This window comes from Orussus abietinus, unplaced genomic scaffold (assembly GCF_000612105.2).
Source record: "Orussus abietinus isolate OABI.00-Male unplaced genomic scaffold, Oabi_2.0 scaffold4, whole genome shotgun sequence".
Lineage (NCBI taxonomy): Eukaryota > Metazoa > Arthropoda > Insecta > Hymenoptera > Orussidae > Orussus > Orussus abietinus.
Genome location: NW_019396014.1, coordinates 2,360,179 through 2,379,742, shown reverse-complemented (window position 1 = coordinate 2,379,742; position 19,564 = coordinate 2,360,179). Strand labels below are relative to the sequence as shown.

General features: G+C 48.7%; 4 protein-coding genes across 7 annotated transcripts; 3 read left to right on the top strand and 1 right to left on the bottom strand.

Annotated features, from left to right (window-relative positions):
* The first annotated feature begins 849 nt into the window (after positions 1-849).
* On the top strand, positions 850-4,944 carry LOC105695577 (probable tubulin polyglutamylase TTLL2). Of its 2 annotated transcripts, XM_012417261.1 has the most exons (10): positions 850-951; positions 1,128-1,226; positions 2,349-2,471; positions 2,564-2,667; positions 2,726-2,858; positions 2,933-3,209; positions 3,674-3,876; positions 3,968-4,243; positions 4,340-4,632; positions 4,698-4,944. In XM_012417261.1, the coding sequence occupies exons 2-10, from the start codon at positions 1,158-1,160 to the stop codon at positions 4,816-4,818; spliced, it is 1,599 nt and encodes a 532-aa protein (XP_012272684.1). In that variant the 5' UTR covers positions 850-951; positions 1,128-1,157; the 3' UTR covers positions 4,819-4,944. The 2 variants fall into 2 exon arrangements, with proteins under 2 accessions (XP_012272684.1, XP_012272685.1); XM_012417262.1 differs by lacking the exons at positions 850-951; positions 1,128-1,226 and adding an exon at positions 1,846-2,065.
* Positions 4,945-5,093: 149 nt separating this feature from the next.
* Positions 5,094-7,208, bottom strand: LOC105695578 (40S ribosomal protein S4). Its single transcript, XM_012417263.1, has 6 exons — positions 7,141-7,208; positions 6,436-6,694; positions 6,066-6,163; positions 5,811-5,982; positions 5,556-5,685; positions 5,094-5,270 (listed from the first exon to the last, which is right to left on the bottom strand). Exons 1-6 carry the CDS (start codon positions 7,141-7,143, stop codon positions 5,144-5,146), a joined length of 789 nt encoding a protein of 262 aa, XP_012272686.1. The 5' UTR covers positions 7,144-7,208; the 3' UTR covers positions 5,094-5,143.
* A 399-nt stretch (positions 7,209-7,607) lies between these two features.
* Positions 7,608-11,390, top strand: LOC105695857 (protein downstream neighbor of son homolog). Of its 2 annotated transcripts, XM_012417840.2 has the most exons (7): positions 7,608-7,861; positions 8,101-8,718; positions 8,825-9,153; positions 9,250-9,467; positions 9,555-9,758; positions 9,876-10,062; positions 10,166-11,390. In XM_012417840.2, the coding sequence occupies exons 2-7, from the start codon at positions 8,102-8,104 to the stop codon at positions 10,342-10,344; spliced, it is 1,734 nt and encodes a 577-aa protein (XP_012273263.1). In that variant the 5' UTR covers positions 7,608-7,861; position 8,101; the 3' UTR covers positions 10,345-11,390. The 2 variants fall into 2 exon arrangements, with proteins under 2 accessions (XP_012273263.1, XP_012273261.1); XM_012417838.2 differs by having other exon boundaries at positions 7,608-8,718.
* Positions 11,391-12,702: 1,312 nt separating this feature from the next.
* Positions 12,703-17,758, top strand: LOC105695804 (zinc finger protein 16). Of its 2 annotated transcripts, none has more exons than XM_012417739.1 (6): positions 12,703-12,871; positions 15,747-15,991; positions 16,254-16,648; positions 16,731-17,003; positions 17,077-17,478; positions 17,542-17,758. In XM_012417739.1, exons 2-6 carry the CDS (start codon positions 15,772-15,774, stop codon positions 17,740-17,742), a joined length of 1,491 nt encoding a protein of 496 aa, XP_012273162.1. In that variant the 5' UTR covers positions 12,703-12,871; positions 15,747-15,771; the 3' UTR covers positions 17,743-17,758. The 2 variants fall into 2 exon arrangements, with proteins under 2 accessions (XP_012273162.1, XP_012273163.1); XM_012417740.1 differs by lacking the exon at positions 12,703-12,871 and adding an exon at positions 14,941-15,013.
* The last annotated feature ends 1,806 nt before the right edge of the window (positions 17,759-19,564 follow it).

Sequence of the window (19,564 nt, the reverse complement as noted above, 5' to 3'; positions counted from 1 at the left end):
GTGGCGTGCAGGTTGATCCGAGGGTCGAGCGGGATTTTCGCTTCGGCGGCCGGCCCTGAAAGTTGCGATTAATATGCACATTTAACGGTTAAAAAGTTCTACGAAGGGCTAGGAACGTGACTCGGAAAAGAACTCTGCCAAGTTTTCGGGACGTCCATCCGATTTGCGGCCCTTCTTTTTCAACGATCCCGTCAAGAACCATCGGCGCGATACCCGTCCACGAAAGTTCCATCTCGGCGGCGAGCCAAGTCGGTCGCAGAGGCCTTTACAGATTTTTGATTACAAATTCCAAACCACTGCGACGTTTACCTCGGATTTTGCAACCGCAGAAATAATTGCCAACCTCTTTTAAAAAACGGTCCACGGTAAATGATTGAGCTTTTGTCGAGAGAGCGGGCAAATCGCCCGAAGGGATGTCAGGGCGCGGATCAACGTGGGGACGGAATCTCTTCCTCTTTTCCGGTTGAATCGGCGACTTCGCCGAAAGCCATAAAGCTCGAGGACGATCGAAGACGATCGAGGCGCCGATCGCGTGTCCGTCGAATGTCGTGTCTCTCGACACAGCTAGTATGCCTGGAAAGCGGTTTCCGTGCGGCGGGTGTCCTTCCCTACACCCAGGGAACCCTGAAACTTCGGATGAGACCTCGCCGGGTCCTCGCGCGGTATTAGGTCCCTCCAGGCACATAGGTGGAACCTGCGCCAGGAGGTTTCGTGAGGAGCACCCGTTAAACACCCCGCGAGTCCTTTGGTCCGCATCCGGAATCAGTTCAGTCGCGCCGCGAGCTTCCCCGACTCGGCAAGATTTCCGACTTTTTCCTCCGCTTCTTCCAGTCCGCGGAATACCTCGACCGTTGCCCCTCGCCGGCAGGACGACTTCCTCGTTTAACCAAAATTTTGGAATTTTGACAAGCGATGCCACGACCCTTTCCGGCACGCTTCGCGCCCGAGAAGGTCCGAACTTGGGAAATATTCTACTCTTCTCCTCAAGAATTCATTTTACTTGTTATTGCCGCACGAGGGAAGTGCCTGAAAAAAAAAAAAATATTCCGCTTCCTCGGGGTTGGAATTTTCTGGCTGGATTTCGAGCTGCGTCCGGGGTGTTCGAAATGAAAATCATTTCTTTCCAGGACAATGGGCGGAATTAATTGAAACCTGCGATGAGCTGCGAGGGACCATTTATATTCAGGCTGAACGAAAACGGCACCGGACCCCATCTCCTAGCGCAGGTAAATTAAAATCGGACTGGAATTTATAGTAAAGCTGGAGAAGAAATGTTAATTCATAGGTTCGTTCAAGTGTGAACGTAAATCGCTTAATTAAAGGGGGGCACGTGGCATTTCGCTTTTGGGCCTGCCGAAAAGATTCCGGCACGATTATAAAGCCGGTCGCATCCTTGAACCAAATACTGTATCGAAGACAACTAAAAAGTGCAATTATACATGCGCGGGCACGAATGCACGTACGTGCAAGGATGATACAAGAAATAGTTGGCTAACGAGGCGGGCTACAAAGTCCTCGGCAGAAATAGACGCGACATTGCATCGTACCGCGTTTCTTCCGACTTATCGCTAGGTACAGACTGTAATTCCGGACGTCGGTTGCGCATTTCCTTAAAAAAATTACCGGAATTAGCGAGAGATTACTTAACAAACTAGCAAGTGAAAAAGAGGTAAAAAAGGGATATCATTTTCTTTTCTGGAGTTTAACGTCACAGTCCATGAAATTGTAAGCCGTCGTTTTTAAGGATTGGTCGAGGACAATGGAGGAGGTCCAATCGGGGGTCTGGTCTCGTTTCCCTCTCTTTAGGAAGCGACCCCCTTATGGGGATGATCGAGAGGAAGGTAGTTCAGTATGCCTCGGTACACCGATCGGGGAGTAAAGAGGGTCTGCAACCCCACCGAGGGTAAACAGAGCGATTAGAGTAAGGTGGTAAGGTACAGGTCTGGGGGTCTTTTTCGTTCACCGAGACGGGTCATGACAGTCCACTCCACCTGGCTCCTTGAGGACGGTAATGCATTCTCCACCGGTGGACAAGATTTCTTTTTACTCCCGCCGTGCACCTGAGGTTGGTAGCTGCAGTGCGTCATTTCCATCATTTGGATTAGACGGATTAATTAAAAACTCCGTTGAGAAATTGCTACCGAATAAATGCAGGGGAATCGGCTCTCGTGACTTTAATATTAATTGCGGACCTTGACTTACAGTGCACCGGGATCGTACTTAATGCTCTGATAACACGATAATCAGCCAAGGGCATCGGCATCGTAATTCAAACGGCATGAATTCACTTCTCGGCGAAACCTGCGCCGAGTTAATTTTACCGATGCAACCTCTTATTCATTATTTAGGTTTGCACGGAACGAGGATGGCGTGAATATACAGGAGAGACGGCATTCAGGGATCGCTGGAACCTTTGGTGGAGAACGGGATGTTTTCCTTTGTCGCACTACAGGACGTTGCTTCCTTGGCAGGTACTTAATAATTCGCCAAACCCTGTCCTTACGATAAGACCGAATACATTAATGGAAAATATTCAGAAAATTTGTATTTTTTCGTATTGCAGTTTATCAATCATATCCCCAAGGGTAGCTCGATATGCAGAAAGGACAATCTTCTGCGTCACATGAAGTGCATGAGAAAAGTGTACGGTTCGGTCTACGACTTCAGGTAAGATACGCAAGAAAATGAAAATACCGGTGATCCAAGGAGTTTCCTTTCGCTTCAGCCCTTCAGGCTACAATTTGCCATCGGAATACACAAAACTGGCAGCCGATTGCAGTCGCCGAGACAACGACGACAGGGTTTGGATTTACAAACCCGTGGGGCAGAGCCAAGGAAGAGGAATCTTCTTATTTCGGGTAATTACTCAAGATCTGTGATATGGCCACGTTTTAACGGCGCGAGGAATCGTAGATTTTTCTTATTTCTTTAGAAATTGTGTGACTTGACCTACGACAACGTGGCCGTGGTTCAAAGGTACATCGAGAAGCCCCTTCTGATCGGAGGGTACAAATTTGACCTCCGATTGTACGTCTGCGTGCCATCGTACAGACCCTTGACCGTATATTTATATCGAGAAGGATTAGCTCGATTTGCCACGGACAAGTTTTCCCTGGACATCTTGGACAACCCCTACAGCCACTTGACGAATTGTTCCCTGAACAAATTAGGCCCTGGCTACTCGCAGAAAAAGGAAAGGGTCGGTTCCGGTAAATATCCTTCGTTCGAGAAACTTCATTTCTTTTCTTTCTCATTTTTTAAACCTTCAAAACTCACCACGTAGGAATTATTTTCACGTCCTCTCTGACCCTGCGGCCATCGATAACGACCAGGGAACGCATCTTGGCAGGGAGTTGGACATGTTATGATTAGTAGGCATGCCGTATGCCATTTTAGACGTCAACTTCCGATACACGGTGCACGCTCAGCCAAAAGTCCATGCGTTCCCACTAGTCCACCGATCGATAGAAAAAGTTGAATAATTTACGGTTAAGAGCCAAGGAAATCTCAACGTCGATTTTCTATGTCGAGATCTTGACGCGGTTCCGAACTTGACCGGAGAATCCTTTCCCTTTCTCACTTAACGTCTCATCGCGATTATGCTTCGATAGCGTACAATAAAAAATGAGCAAGGGATACGATAAATTTATAAGGGACTCGGGCAATTTTGCAGGATGCAAATGGACTCTTCGCCAGCTCAGAAGGTACCTGGAACAAGTCGGACACGAGGACTGGTTTCTGTGGCAACGAATAGCTTGTATAGTCAGCCTGACGATTCTCAGCCAGGCGGCTGGTATACCCAAATCCGCTAACTGCTTTGAACTATTCGGCTTTGACATATTGATCGACGAGAACTTGAAGCCTTGGTTGCTGGAGGTACGCGATACGTATCACCGGAGCACTTGGCGCAGAAAGTTAGAGTCCTCTTCCTAATGCAAAATTTGAGTAAAATACCTGATCGATTCAGGTGAACGTCAGTCCCGCCTTAGGGAACGACTGCGAGGTGGATTCGGAGGTGAAGAAGCCTCTTCTTCACGACCTCTTCGACCTCCTAGGACTCCCCGTCTGCAACACCGGACTGTCCCTCTTCACGATGTGGTCTTCCTCGGCAACCTCGACCGACACCGACGGCGACAGCGACATATCCTCCAAGGGTCGTCCCGCGAGGTACTCGAAGAAAAGGTGCAAGATCCTCCGAGCTCCGATGACGCTCGTCAGTCTCTATCCTGACCCCCAAAACACGGTGAGCCCATGCAGCAGGCTGAACATTTTTTTTCTTTTTAATGATCGACTGTTAATCACTTGTTCTAATTGATTGTTAATTAATTGCCGAATATAGTTGCGCCAAAGCACTCCGGATCGTTGCAACGAGTCTTGGTCTCGGTACAATCCCCTCTTTGTGGAGAGGAACGGCCTGTTGCGACCTCGCTCGAAGAGTAATAATTCGAAAAATCCTTGCACCGTTTGGGACAACGGGAAAGACTGGAGGGATCCAAGTACGAGGGAAGGAGGCTGGATAAGAGTTTATCCATTGACGCGTCAGGCGACATCGGAGTCGAAGACGATAACGCGTAACTCGTTCTCGGAAGGCCCAAGGATACCTGAAAAATCGACCATTCTTTTCATATTGAAGTAATTAGTTATATTACGATCCTTAAATGAGTTTCTTTCCGCGTAATTTTTATTTTTAATTACAGATACCTGAGGACTGCTAGAGAGATTCAGCGAAAATTTGGAAAATTAGGGGACGAGCACTGCAACGAGCACCTGTGCAGAAGTCTCGACTTAAGTACAGAAGTTTGGCTTCCGGAGAAATGAGACCTGAATACGAAGGTGATATAGGTAGATCAAATTAAATTGCACCTATCACCTTGTAAATTAGATTAGCTTGTAAGAACAGTTGTTACAACCTACAGACTTCAATTGGAAATAATTGTTGAAAAATGAACGCATTTACGTAACAAGGAACGATTCACCTTCAAAGCATAATGTTATATAACTATCCCTAATTACTGGCAATACGTGAACTACAAGTATAAATATTACTTTAAAGGAAATGAGCGAAGGTATTAGTGGAGTGGTGCAACGACATGTTCTACCAAGAAAATCCTGGTTTATTGGAGTTTTTCTTTGAAAACATACATTAGTTTACACCCTTGGCCGCTAATCTCTTGTCACGCTCTTCGGCAATTGAAAGTTTAACTCCCTTACCCCTCGGTAAGCTAACGTATGCCTTTGATCCCTTGCCTATAATGAACACGTTGTTCAATCTGAAAGAATTCGGATTTTTTCATTAATATTAAAAGATAGTACTGCGGTTCAAAAATAAAATTGTTGGATTTTAAGCAATAATCTAGAAAGACCTGAAACTTAAAATTCATGTTCCCTTCTTGGGTAATACAGAAAAAAGACTATTTACGAGTCATTCTGTGACCTTAGAGAAGGGTTTTGCATTTATATAGGCCAATGCTTTACTAAAATACCAATAATTATAATATCATAGCTTAGATGATCGGCCACGAGATAATATTAACATTTTTACAAATTGACAATACCTAGTTGCAAACATGTGTCCTTGAGAATCCTTGATGTGACAAATATCGAAAGACCCAGGGTGCCGTTCTCGGCTCACAACGGTACCAACACGTCCCAAATTCCTACCTCCCGTGATCATACACAAGTTACCTGTTAAAAAATGGTTAAACCAATTAATACGGTATCGCAAATTTTATTATGTCTTGTAATGCATTCATTTTTTCTAGATCTATATCAGGATGTGATATATTCACAAAATATTTATTTCTACTTACCGGAATCGAATCGAATGGAGTCAATGATTTTGCCAGTAGCAATGTCTAATTGAATGGTGTCATTTACTTTTATCAAAGGATCCGGGTAACGAATTGTTCTTCCGTCATGTGTTACCAAGAATGGAATACCCTTGGGACCGGTTTGAACCCGTTTAACCTTACATAGTTTGTACTGCAAATGAAAACCCAAATGTTAAGAAAGTTTTCCTGTCACGGTAATTATGAATAAGAATCGTTTAAATCAATTAAACTGACTTTAGCTTCCTCGGCTGTAATACGATGGATGGTGAAACGACCCTTAACGTCATAGATCAATCTGAAGAATTCACCAGTTTTTTCAATTGTCACCACATCTAAAAAAAGACCAACGTTTTTAATTTAAATACAACTATTACCATTACTTGACAGTTAACCAGGGTAAAAGAAAATTTGAGGATCTCACAAGATTAAAGATCGTAACAAAGTTTGTATCCTTTTTGGGTAATACGGACAGAATCGGAGTTATATTCAGTCAGTGACCATAATCAAGGAATTCACTATTGGCCAAAATTTGACAACAGCATCCATAATTTGAATACCATAGCTTCGATATGGCCTTTATTGGAAAAACTTCTCGTGCACTCACCCATAAATCCAGATGGATAGTTAGGATCCGTACGGACTTTGCCATCAACCTTTATCAGGCGCTGCATTACGATCTTCTTGACCTCGCAATTGGTCAAGGCATATTTGAGTCTGTTACGAAGGAATATAACAAGTGGCAGCGATTCCCGTAGTTTGTGAGGACCCGTGGACGGACGTGGTGCATACACACCACCCAATTTGTCCAGCATCCATGCCTTCGGGGCATTGAGACGCTTCAAATGCTTCTTCGGTCCACGAGCCTGCAATCAACAAAACTAATATCAATCCAATTCTAGCATAGAAAAGATTTAACGAATTTAACTAGCATATCTCCATTTGCTAACACTGACTTAACCTCACAAATTCGATAAGGTTATGTTATACTGCCACACGTTATCTCGCACGTTTACTACAAATCCTTTTAATTATAAAAGATATGATAGAGTATAATTTACGTTGTTGAATAGGCCAAAAATAAAAAGTGTTTTGTTTAAGCGAAGGGACAAGTGCAAAGTCACAAGTGACGGAAACTGCACACCGAATGATGCCTAAATTTACGAATTGTGTTTTATATATTCCACTTTATACACGGATATCCACCTTCTTTCAACTCGTCACTAGGTTTTCCACTTAACAACCGAGTCAAATAATCCATCATCGCGCCGATGCACGCGGATTTGAAATTATAAACACGAAACAAACTTACCATCTCGAAATTCTAAATGAAAAGGACCTGCCTGGATCACATTAGTGGCGCGTTTTCACCGAGCGACGCTACCATTGAGGTCAGTCGAATAGAAGCGCTACGTCATGGGGGGGGACAGTTAGATACGTAGGAAATTTGGTGAAAAAAACATTACAGTTATTTTCCAGTAAAAAATGTGATTGTAATAAAATGGATAAAGATTTTGGAATAATTTAGAAATGTACTTGACGTTCTATTCAAAACGTGTCAATTTGTATCTCAGACGTTACTAGGAATGCCGCGTTCTCATTGGTTATTTCCAGTGGACTTTCCCTAGTGAGAGAATTCCTACCCTAAGCGCTCGAATCGACTTTCCCTACTTCACTTTCCTTCGGTTATCCCCTCCACTGTTTCTTTTCCACGCCCTTAAAATAATAAGGCGGGAATTCGACTATTGAAATCGCCCTTTCGATGGAACATCTGTCGCATCTGCCTTTCCATCTTATGTGTTAGTTTCTTTCGCATTCTTGCGAACTCCATGGCCATTGGCCACGTATGTCACTGTATGTGTCACGTGAGCCGCGGTATGAGGACTGTATGAAGATGCGCGGAACAGCTGGTGTTTATTTCGTATCAGCTTCTACCTCCGTTTACAGTTTGAACTTTACGTTTCTCTTTACATTTTTACGGCACTTCGTTGGGATCCTGCCCGCTACTCATGTGCAAATTACGGTCAAAAATTGTTAGTTTCAGTTATAATTAAATACAATTAGCGTATAATATAAGATGTAATAGAGGGTGGAGCCTCATTGCTATTTTTTTGGTTTATTAAAAAATAATGATACAATAACTTTAAACGTGTGTAAGGAATAATTGATTGTGCGATAGCAACAAAAAGAACTATAAAAAATAATACCGAATGTGAGCTAAATTATTTTTTTTATATGTACTGCGATTTGAGTGCAGTCTTTTGTGTCATAGCATGACAAAGTTTACCTGTTACTCTCCAATGGCGGAACCGGAGCAAGCGGAACCGTCAGAATGGAAAAGACCAGACCAGGTGATGCAGCTGCATCGCCTCAAAATGAGAAAGCGAGCATTACAGGCCCGAATAAGAGGTTCGACCACAGCGGGCCCCTCGAGCACTGAAACTACCTCTCCCGAATGTACCCCATCACAGACAGGACAGAAGAGAAAGAACCCATTTGCAAGGGAAGATGTTAATAAAAAAGTAAAGGATGTGCCAACGCCGGATCTGGAAGTGAGCAGCGATTCGGTGCTATTTGAACTTTTTCATATAGATGTTCCAAAGGTTGATAAAACATTTGGTACAACTCCGAACGTGCAATTATCCTTTGCTAGTGTTCTTTCAAAACTAGACAGCGGCGATGCCATTACCGAACCTAAGGCTCCAAAAGGCAGCGAGTACATTCCTATAGACTGGACATTAAAAACAAAAATGCGGTTCATGTCTCCTAAACCTTTTGCATGGAACGTCAAATTAAAGACCAGCGAAGAAGCTTCGGGTACGACAGGATTCGTTAGGTGCTTGGATATTGGAGAGAGGAAAACAACATTAGATACTAGTCCTAATGCAAGGTTTGAAAATTTGTTCCAGATTTTATTTATTTAAATTCATGGATATATTATTGGAAATAAAATTAAGTACACTCAATAATAATCATCCGATTTAATATTTACATAGATTTCATCAATGCTGCTTGGTCTGGCAACATCCGTCGATACCTTGGCTCGAGCTCTTTCCTCGCTCAGGAGGCAGAGTTAGTGCCAGCTTGGCAAGCAACTTAGTACTGTCAAACAATCAATTTGTAAAGGACGCGCTGTACCAAGAGTGGAGCGAGAGCTTTCGATCCCTGTTTCACTTAGTGCGAGCAAGGCAATGCCCTTACTTTTATGTTTGTGCCAATGCATTCACCGTGCTCTTTCGAGCAGCTGGAATATGTGGACTATCAGAGGTTCATGCTTTGTTAACCCCTACGACTCGCGGGTTTCGCCAGATGTTGAAACAAGAAGGTAAAATGTCAAGAAACTCCAGATTTTCTACAAATATATTTAAGAAATCTGATACACTTATTTTGTTAAGAATTTACATGAGATTTCTTTTAACAGACATAGAGTACTCGATGCCACTAAGGACTGATAGCAAACGGCGCTCTGATACAACGGACTCAGGATGTGATACTCTGGATCTTTCAAATGCAACGGCACCTTTTAATCATCTAGACGAGCAACGCGAAGGAGAAGAGGAAGATGACGAACCTGAAGAAAAGTGGCTTCAGAGTATCGGTGTCGAGGATTCCGAAATCCGTAGGATCAACACTATTAATGTAACCTATTTTTGCCTCCTTTCTTGAAAGAACTCCATACAGTTTTATCTAATCTAATTTAAAGCTAATTGTTTTCTTATCCTTCAGTCACGGTTAGCTCTAGACAAGGAAAGTGAGATCGACAACATGAAGCAATCTCTAGTCTTTGTAAAAGGTGTAGAGGCACAGGCTCTATTTAATTTCTTAATTAACTGCAAATCTGCAACTTCTACAACAGGAGCACTTGCTGGTGTACCACCAACTCTTTTGTCTCCCGTAGCTTTCCATGGAGCAACGCTGAAACCACTCAAGGTCGAACTATTAGGATTTACTTGAAATATAGAGTATTAAATCTGACGCGTCTCATGAAAATACCAAAATTGTATTCCTTGATGTTAAGCAACTAAATTTTTCAATTCCTCAAAACAGGTAAAGGAAAGCGTGGTTTTAGTCGATAAGGACAGGTATCACTCCTTGGAGTTAAAGGGTCCCCTTTTGCCTCACGTGATGCCTTCGTTGTGTCGATTGATGGAATCTAGTCAGTTGGAAAAGTTCTCGTTGAGTTGTGCCCAATTGAGCTCAACATCTTCGTTTACATCAGCAAAACACGGCCATGGTTGGTCCTTTTTATGATCACCCAGTAAAAATAATTGTTTTTTAACATTTTCTTTGTCGCCCGAAAAACCTTCGGTGAAATGTTGGCAATTTTTCATTTCTAGACGAACAACCGGAATCAAGAGACGAAGATAAGTTACTGCAGAGTGTATTTGGCCAGGAAAACCTTAGCGATTGCGGTTTCACTTCGGATTTATTGGTGCACTTCTGCAACCCAGATCCGAATCGCATTCAGGTCGTAGAAAGCCTGAAATTTTCCACTGAGGGTTACACGTGGACTTGATGTGTACGTAAAATCTCTTAGCAGTATACGTCGAAGCCCATCGTACAAAGGTGTCGATAACTTTATAATTGTGTGTGTAAAAAAGTCTGTATTAATAAGTCAGGCAGCAGGTCGTACTCAACAATTGAGCGGATGCGATATTTTTATATACATTTTATATGACATTTTTTAAAACAACTGGCCTCTCAGTTTAGATAGGAATTACGTTAATATGACAATTCCGCTAAAAAAGGAAAAGAAATCAACTCGTATCTCTCGTAACGTATTGTGCAAATGGTTCGACACCCTTTTCAATGTAGGAAGCCTAAAAAATTGTTAGCCACATTTTTCAAAGGGCAAACGGATGCAGTTTGTAAAATGTCACCCGACACGATCTAGTCAATGCGTTAATTGAAAAAAGCGCAGCAGTTAGTGAAACTCAGTGACTGACCAATCATTGACGCACCTCAATGTTAGTTTACCGAGTGACAATAATTTGACACGGTGACTATAGATGCATTATTGTACAGAGAAACCAATCCGTATTTAAATTCTTAATATCTTCGGAATGGACGTCGTATTAGCGATAACCATACCGGATACGCAGGGGTTGAGAGGGGTGCAGGAGTTAGACGACCCCTAAAAATAACGAATCGATATTCGCCCGGTGCCCCTAAAAGCCAAAATCAGTGATCAATGGTGGGCTAGCTTATCGAGGAATTCCTTCGGGCATTTCGTAAAAAATTGTTCCTCAGTGCTGGGTACTCGTTCTAAAACAATACGGGAAGTGAAAATAGACCGTGTACTATTTTTTTCGATGTGGTAGTCCTTGAACCCGGGATGTTCTTAGGTACAAAAACCTTATCAAGTGACAATATTCGTTACGTTAATATACCTCTGTAAGTCCTATCGTAAATAAATTGACTGGGATAAATGGTATCTTTCACGCAAAGATTTTCCTATTGATACAACTGTGCGAAATTCAGCGTACACGGGTAATGTAACGAACCGTCTAAGAAGTATCCATTAGACGAAATAACTATGTCAGCTTCAAGACGTTGTTCAAAGGTGGACTATTTCGATCAAAATTATGCTTCGGATGTATGTATTCTTCGTCAACGGGCTTTGCATGTCACTGTTATCATCCGACCTTAAAAAGAGAGGTCGATTCTAAAACCTAAATCTCTAATTCCATTTACACCTTCTCGTGTTCTAATCGGCCATTTTAAACGCAATTACGCAATTCTTTGTCGCGTGGTACATCCACGTATTAACTTCTCACGATCAGAGAAGAATAACCTGACCCCAAAAAAAGCACCTTACGCACGGAAAGCGATACGGGGTAGGAGCCAAAAATACGATAGGTTATCATAAATTTATCTTCCCCTACCCCATTTTTTGCCGTTGCGTTCTCCTATATTCCGTGCAAATTTTTGATACCAGATGACATCTATCTAAAACTGTTTATAATACGTTATCACCGAATATCGCAGTTAACGCGCGGTGCCCCCGATATCGACGTATTGGAATAAAAAGTGCAAAATATCGGGTCAATGGGGCGATTCCTTCCACGGCGCCGAAAACCAGACACGCATAATTACTCCGTCTGTACGTCTTCGGTCGCTTTGGGCTTATCGCAATCTCTTGTAATCTCCGACCAGATATTTGATAACGCGTACATAGAAATACTTGAAACGCCGCGGTGCACCCTAGCCTATTTGGTAAAGCGAAATGTACAACTAGCGGTCGGTTTTTTTACGGGGTCCGGGATCTATCCGCGGAGCGGGTGCTGCAGGTTGGGCCGATTCGCTCTTGCACCCTTCGCGATCTTCGGGTATCGTAAAAGCGATTACTTATCGTCGACGAGGCCTAATAGGCCCATACGACACAATAAATAATATCGCCAAAATCTCGAAGATGCGTCTCGTGGATCCTCCACGAGGAGGAAACCAAGGGACCGCTCCGCGGCCGGATCTATATATTTGGACCCTCCGGACAAAGGTACGCCGCGTCCCGGCATCCTTCCCCGCCCGTCGCGAAGATGAGTCACGAAAGAATCCGGCACATCGGCCAGGGCGAAATCATCCCCGTCTCGCTCCGGGGGGCTTCGCGGGGCAACCCTCGGGGAGCCTCGGTGGCCCGGACGTGCAGGCGACGCGCGGCGTGCGCGCGACTCGCCTCCCACGCTCCGTCGCACACGGAGCGCGTCACGGACGCGGCCCGCTCGTGGCCCGCCGCGTCCCGTAGGCTCTCCGGGGTTCGGCTCGAGCGGGCCGCGTGGGGGTGCCGCCGCCCCCCTCCCCCCCCCGGTGGGGCTCGGCGGCTCTCCCTCGGCCCCCAAGCCCCAGTCCCCCACTGATATCAGTCGCGACCCGACGAGGGAGCCGCTACGTGCCCCTCGTGCGCCTTCCCGCAGCTCTCCGCGCGCCTTCCTCGGCGGCCTGCCGCTCGACGAGCCCGAGGAACTCGACGACACTCTGCGACGGGCAGCGCGGCGCTCGCCGCTCGCACGTGACCCGGGGACCAATCGGCGCGGCGGAAGCCCCAGGTAGGGCCCTGCCCGGGACTCGGGCCCGAGGCCCGCGACTCTCGGCCGCCCATTGGGCGACCGACCGGCGCGCCGCGCCCCCGGAACGCCCTTTCCTGTCCCGGACCGCCGGGGATCCTAACCTCGAAAGTCGGCCGTCGCCGCGGAGGGCCGGGCACCGAGGCGAAGCCTCTCCTGGTTTTATTCGTGGACGCGCGACGGGAACTCAGTGCCAAGGGGAGTATTAATAGACAGCTGTCCGGTGCCAGGGGGCGAGGGGAGGCGCGCTTTCGAGACGGGGATTCGCCGCTTCGAGGCTACGGAAAGTCGGGTCGATTCTTAGATTCCTTTCCGCTCGCTCGCGCCGCTCGGCTCGCTTTCTCTAATCAACGCCGGGGTGGGCAACGCGTAACGAGCTGCACGGAAAATTCCAACATGGCGGACGGTCCCGGTTTCCATTTCTGGTTTGGATTCGCTCGCTGCATTCGTTTCTCCTCGGTCCTCGTTTACCTTCCTCCCGCTCCTGCGGCGTCGATTCGCGGCGGCTTCGGGGGCGGGTGTCGAAAATAGCCCGCCGTGGTCGAGGTTACGTAAGCCGTTGCGTTAGCCACCGCATTTAGGTCTTCGGTAGCATCAACGGTTTTGGGTATCCTCAGCCGTTGGTGCGGAGCTTACGTGGACGCGGATGGAGACGGAGTTATGGTAAATGGGGGCGATCGAGTCGCTTCTGGCCGTCTCGTCGACGGATTAGGAGGAATCGTGCCGGGGTCGGCTCGGACCGATCGATCCCTTCCGCCATATTGAATATCCGTTTCCGTGTCCAGCGTGCACGTGATTTCGAAGCCACTCGATGTTTCTTCCGTTTCACGAGGAACTGGACGATCGAGATATTCGACGAGGAGGCTCGAGGTCACGAGCGGCGCGCCCGGGAGTTTCGACCGGACGCGGGGGAAAGTTTAAGGCGGATCTTTTCCGAGCTGGTCGTCGAGGTCGTCGGTGTCGCCCGCATGGCGTTATTGTCGGGAACGGGCCTCGCATCGAGTCCCCCTTGCCAGAAACGTCTCACGAATTCTCGTTCTTTGTGGAGCACTGGAAAGATACGCAAACACTCCCGGAAGGTCTCCGAGCCGCTGCGGGAAAAGATTAGCGTTCGTTATCGCCCGGTGGAAATGGATCGGGGATTCGATGACTGCCGAAATCTAAGACGCGATGGCGGAAAGTACGACGCCGGGAATTAACGCGATGACACCAAATGACGTTAAATGGACGTAATTAAAACCGTTCAGGGAGTCCAGCGGACCGATGAGTACATGGAGCCGGGGTCAGGGCGGATCGTTTAATTTCTCCCGCCATGTTGGATATCTCGGAGTTCCCGTGAGCCTTGCGTCGATGGAATGAAATTTATAAAAGGAACTTTTGAATCCCGCCCGGACCATCGGGGAGTTTCGGATCATTTTTTCCTTTTCTTTCACATCTTCAACTTCTGGAGGGTATTTACGGTTTGCGTTATCGAGAGGGGTTTATTAACTGCAGCGACGACGTCGAGTACTCGGTGATTTTCGGCTCGGCTCGAGTTAAACGAATTCAAGGGTCTCGAGTGGATTCGTATCGGTTCCAAATAATGGGAGATTAATGCGATTACGTGGGTTCAGGGTCTTCCGCGGACTTATTGGTACATACGGTACATACGTTACATACGGTGCATATAACGTGGGGCTGCTATAATCAATCGTCCCGCCATATTGCCGTACCGGTACGCGTTGTCGTACACGCACGCGTCACGGGGACCCGTTCCCTCGTACGAGGCCTCCGTTACTACGAGCGCTTCGTAAATATTCCGCCTAAGCTCCGAGACCGCCGGAACTATTCACGGAATACTCCGAGATTATTTGCGGATGCGCGCATTCGGAAGCGATAAGGAAATATCACGAGCTCGGTTTTTTCGGATTCGCGCGTCGCCTATCGCCTCGTACGAGATTTCGGCCCCGACGCCCCACGGACGATTATTTATATCGATCAAACTTAAACGTAATTCAATTAAAACCGTCCCGGGTCTTCCGCGGATGATCGGTCCATGTAGCATCGGGGTCACCGTGGACCGATCAATCCACGTAGGACATTGGATTCTCGCCATCGTTATCGAAACCTACCGAAAGGAGAAGGGTAGGTGCGTTTAGGTTACTCCACCCCTTAGAAGTATTACGAAATTAAACGCCGAGCGGAACGGTGCGTTTAGGGTCACTCCACCCCTTAGAAGTATTACGAAATTGAACGCCGATCGGCACACAACGGGGATAAATGGGAGGAATCGATCGTCGGGACGCGTTTTGAGGAAAAAAAAAAAGTGAAAATCCGAGCGCGGGAATCCGTCCGGTCGAATCGCGCGGGATAGTTTTCGGGGGAGGACGCCGCTTCGCGGACATCGGCATGCCCGACAAAGCAGGAACGCCAGAGGACAAGGGGCGGTCGCGAACACGGAAAGCTTGAAAAGAACCGAGGGGTGCGCTCGGAAAGCCCTCGGAAAAAGCTCGAGCCCTAGCATGGGGTCCACCAACAAAATTATGGATCGCCAACGCGAAAGCTACCCTCTGCGCATGACTCCTTGCCCCCGGCCCCCCGGCCCCCCGGGGCCCTCGCAAGCTCGCGCTGCGCTTCCACCCCCGCGTGAGTTTACAAACGGACACTTGCGCTCGCGTTACCCGGGGGATCGGGATCCCCCTGGATAACGATCGAAATCTCGGCGCGGAGCTCGTCCACCGTAACGAGGGACTCGTTTCGAGAAGCAACGATGGCCACGGGGGCGTCGGGGATCGCGACGACGCGGGAACGAGGGCTCGGGGTGGCCGGAGAAACTCTCGATGAGGATGGCGGCGCTAAGACTCGATTCGTGTCGCAGGAACCGAGGAAGACGAGGGGCAAGGATGACCGAGAAAACGTTCAACCTGACCTGGAACAACCACCTGGCGAACCTCTCGGGCCTCTTCGAGGGCCTCTACAAGAGCGGCTCCTTGACGGACACCACCCTGGCATGTCAGGGCGGCATGCTCAGGGCGCACAGGCTGGTGCTCGCGGCTTGCAGCCCTTACTTCGAGAGGGTCTTCAAGGAACATTACGGCGAGCAGCCCATCCTCATACTTAAGGGTGGGCCGTTGTCCCTTCAAAGTAGAATTAACGCGTATACTCCGGCAAGGAACTCGTAAGAAACGCGATCGGCCCGGCGACCGAGTCGGGACCCCCGAAGGAGGGAAGATCGATTCGGTGGGACCTTTTCGCCCGTCAGGTGTTACGTTTTGCTTGCCGCGTGATAAGATAAGACCGCGAGGCCTTCCGGTAAGCGCCGAAGTACCTCGAGAGCGCGCTTCACCGAGAGGCTTTAAATCTGATGCGATCCGCGATCCCGCAGGGGTCGCCGTGGAGGAGATGGAGTGCCTCCTGGACTTCATGTACCGGGGCTCGATAGACGTCGCGGAGGAGCACCTTCCGTCCCTGATCAAGACCGCGACCGACCTGGAGATCAGGGGGCTCTCCGGGGAGCACAGGAACGAGGCGAACCACCTGCACTCCAGGGTGGAGTCCAGGATGCAGAGGTGCCTGATCGAGACCAGAGTGCACACCACCGAGTTCGGCAGGAAGGACTCGGCCGAGGCGGGCTTCCTGGCGAAGCAGGCCTGCGCGGAGTCGGCCCTCGATCGGATCAAGGTAGAGGAGATCGAAGTCGAGGACGACCCGATGGTGATCGAGGATCACGACGACAGTTTCGAGCCACCGCCGAACTTGTCGACCAGTAACGAGCAGATAGTAAGGATAGACGAGGCCTAAAACCCCGACGGTGGGCTGTCCTCGCTCGTCCCGAGCGCGCTAATCCTTGGATCTTTTGTAGAGACGCATCCCGCCGCCGATGTTCAAACGGGAGACGAGATTCCGAGGGCAGAAGCGAGTCTGCGTGGGCCGGGGGAAGAGCGGCAGCCTGGAGGCGAACTCGAAGGACCCCTTGTCGCCGAGGGAGGACTCGCTCCGGGAGGAGGACTGCTTCGAGGAGAACTCCCTGGGCCACGCCAAGTCGGAGTCCATGTTCGGCAACGGGTGCTCGGACCCCACGGTGCCTAGCGTGCACCTCAACGAGGACCTCTACGACCAGGACAGGGAGCACGTGGTACGGGCCCGTCGCCTCTTCGGGTAGGACGTTTCTCCGACAGGGACGAGATGGTAACTTCTCCGCGTTCCAGGATTCCCCGAGCTGCGGGTCACCGGACGAGTCCTCCAAGTCCCCCGCGTCCAAGAGGAAGCTGGACGGCGGGAAAAAGAACGGGAGCGGCAACGGCGGCGACGCGAAGGAGGCCAGGCAGTTCTCCAAGAGCGAAAAGGCCCAGTACAAGCCGTTCTCCTGCGACCTCTGCACCCTGGCGTTCACCAGGGCGTCTCACCTGGCGAGACACAGGCGCGTCCACACGGGGGAGAGGCCGTTCGCCTGCAGTCTCTGCCCCCGCATGTTCGCCAGGCAAGACAAGCTGAAGCAGCATCTGGACTCCCACCTCCAGTGGCCCAAGCGGAAGACCCTCGACAGTTTGAGCATCGGGCACTCGGTGGCGACCTTGTCCGGCAAGGGGAAACGAGGCCGACCGCGGAAGGTATTCCATTCCTCGAGATCTTGTCGACCGAGCGAGACGTTGATCGCGATCCCTGACCACCAGGTGCCCCTGGAGCCATCGGCGATGGAGGAGATCCTGAAGTTCGGGGAGTTCAGCTCGCTGCTCGACAAGTCCCAGTCGGCGAGCAAGGAGGAGAAGACCAGTCCCGCGGAGACCGAGGCGGAGCCCGAGGAGGAGGACACCGGGGACAAGGACCAGGACAGTTGTGGCTGCCAGGTAGAGAACGGTCGGGATATCGTCTAAGTCCAAGCGAGAGAATCCGGGGCCTGGGGAGATTCGGTTGGGTCTTCCCAGGGAAAGATCGGCCACCCCCCAGGTGAGAACGGGTTAACCGAGGACGTCTTGCCGCCACTCGGACGGCGCCGTCGGGCGGATGGAGTATCGCGCGATCCTCGAGTAGCTACGGAAACTCGGTCGACCCCGTTCGGTCGGCCGATGACGGATTTGCCTGCACCAGAAGTCGCCGGTTCGTCGAGTTATCGGCACCTCGAGTAAAGTGCGCCAGGAAACGACGTCAGCCTATTTTCCGACCGATACGGGAGTAACGGCGGAGACGTTAGCCTCGGCCGAGGAGACCCCAGGGACCAGAAGAGTTGGGGCAAGCGGTGGTCCTAACTAGGAGGAGACGGAGCCGAGTGGACGAAGCGATGAAGACTGGAGGAAATTGTCGAACCCTCGAAGATGGCCGAAAATTACCCACCCGCCCTATACATCGACAAATTGGCCTCTTTGGAGACCCTTCGTTCCTGGTCACCGATGTTCCCTGAAACGTTAATTCGGGGCAAGGGACCGGCTCGCTGTCGTTTGATACGAGATCGCCAAAACTCCCGGTCAACCCTGGAACCAGTCGGGCCGTTTTCTCCCACGAAGCCAAGGACGGAGCGGAGAGTCCTGTCCGCCTAGGGTAGACTCCTCGCCGGTGAGTCCAGGGACTCGTCGGACCCTGGCCGAGATCTCTGGCGTTTCCGCGATTTTCCCGGGGTTCCTAGGGACCTCTAGAGAAGAGTCTCCGGACGATCGCGAACCGCGTGACCGGCGTCATCGATTAGCCAAGCCTGCGCTCGTCTCCGAATTCGGGGGCGCGCTAGAGAGAGATATACTAGTTTCGGATATTTTGTAATACTCGATTGTAAAGCGTCAAGTACAAATGTCCAAATATTAGAGAGAGAAAGAGAGACAGTGAGCGAGGGTTGTGGATAAGGGAGAAAGAGAGGGAGAGAAAGAGGAAACGAGATATGGAGCGGATGCGACGTACTCCAAGTACGCGAAGAATGATTGTGCGAGCCTGAATGAGGGTGCCTGAGCGATGAGAGAGAGGAGAGAAAATATACGTGTAAATTTTAGCGTCTTATAGCGGCCAGTTATGGGCAGATTGTAATTTATATCGCGAATAAGGGGAAAGAGACGTGCGCGTTGCGCAAATTGCTCCGTCGTCGCGTCACCGAAGCGCTTTTGGGATTCACTCTTCTTAGAGATTTAGGTTTTATTTTTCAAGAATTTCTTACAATTTTCGAAAACGTGATAAGAGGTACTACTTGGTATATCCTACTTAAATAGTGCTCGTAAATGAAGACCAAAAATATATATCGTGGAGTTCCAGCAAAGCGCATCCGTGATGCTACGGCGACAGAAATTTGTGCAGGGAGTCTTCTGTTTTCTTTTTTTTTTTTGGTTCTGGAGAGACTTGGAAATTCGTCCGAACTTTGGGCATCCTTTTTAGTCGTTTACGAAAAAAGTTTGCCTTGCAATCGTCATAAACCTTGTAAATTAATTGACCACCTACGAATCAGTCAGTTGGAACAAGTTTTTATACAAGTATTCGTTATTCGCAAATTCGTCCTACCTAAATACTTTCCGAGTGAACGGACTTCTGAGTCTCACCGATTAACTGGAGCTCTGCCATTGAGTCGTTAGACCGTAATTTCGCGTCCTTTATGAATGTTGGATATGCTAATAGTACAGGTAATTTAAAGAATCTCGAGACTTTCGACATGCAACATCTCATATCGCGCTGCATGGTACTTAATGTGTATTCTTCGTAAGTAATCGTCCTTACGTTTAGACA

Coding starts and splice junctions, on each gene's coding strand:
- LOC105695857 (XM_012417840.2), top strand. CDS start 8,102: ATGACAAAGTTTACCTGTTACTCTCCAATGGCGGAACCGGAGCAAGCG. Junction 8,719..8,824: donor GATACTAGTCCTAATGCAAG/GTTTGAAAATTT, acceptor ATATTTACATAG/ATTTCATCAATGCTGCTTGG. Junction 10,063..10,165: donor ATCAGCAAAACACGGCCATG/GTTGGTCCTTTT, acceptor TTTCATTTCTAG/ACGAACAACCGGAATCAAGA.
- LOC105695804 (XM_012417739.1), top strand. CDS start 15,772: ATGACCGAGAAAACGTTCAACCTGACCTGGAACAACCACCTGGCGAAC. Junction 16,649..16,730: donor CGACCAGTAACGAGCAGATA/GTAAGGATAGAC, acceptor GATCTTTTGTAG/AGACGCATCCCGCCGCCGAT. Junction 17,004..17,076: donor ACCAGGACAGGGAGCACGTG/GTACGGGCCCGT, acceptor TCCGCGTTCCAG/GATTCCCCGAGCTGCGGGTC.
- LOC105695578 (XM_012417263.1), bottom strand. Junction 6,164..6,435: donor CTATCCATCTGGATTTATGG/GTGAGTGCACGA, acceptor GTCTTTTTTTAG/ATGTGGTGACAATTGAAAAA. Junction 5,271..5,555: donor GGACACATGTTTGCAACTAG/GTATTGTCAATT, acceptor GAATTCTTTCAG/ATTGAACAACGTGTTCATTA.
- LOC105695577 (XM_012417261.1), top strand. CDS start 1,158: ATGAGCTGCGAGGGACCATTTATATTCAGGCTGAACGAAAACGGCACC. Junction 1,227..2,348: donor GACCCCATCTCCTAGCGCAG/GTAAATTAAAAT, acceptor TTCATTATTTAG/GTTTGCACGGAACGAGGATG. Junction 2,472..2,563: donor GGACGTTGCTTCCTTGGCAG/GTACTTAATAAT, acceptor TTCGTATTGCAG/TTTATCAATCATATCCCCAA.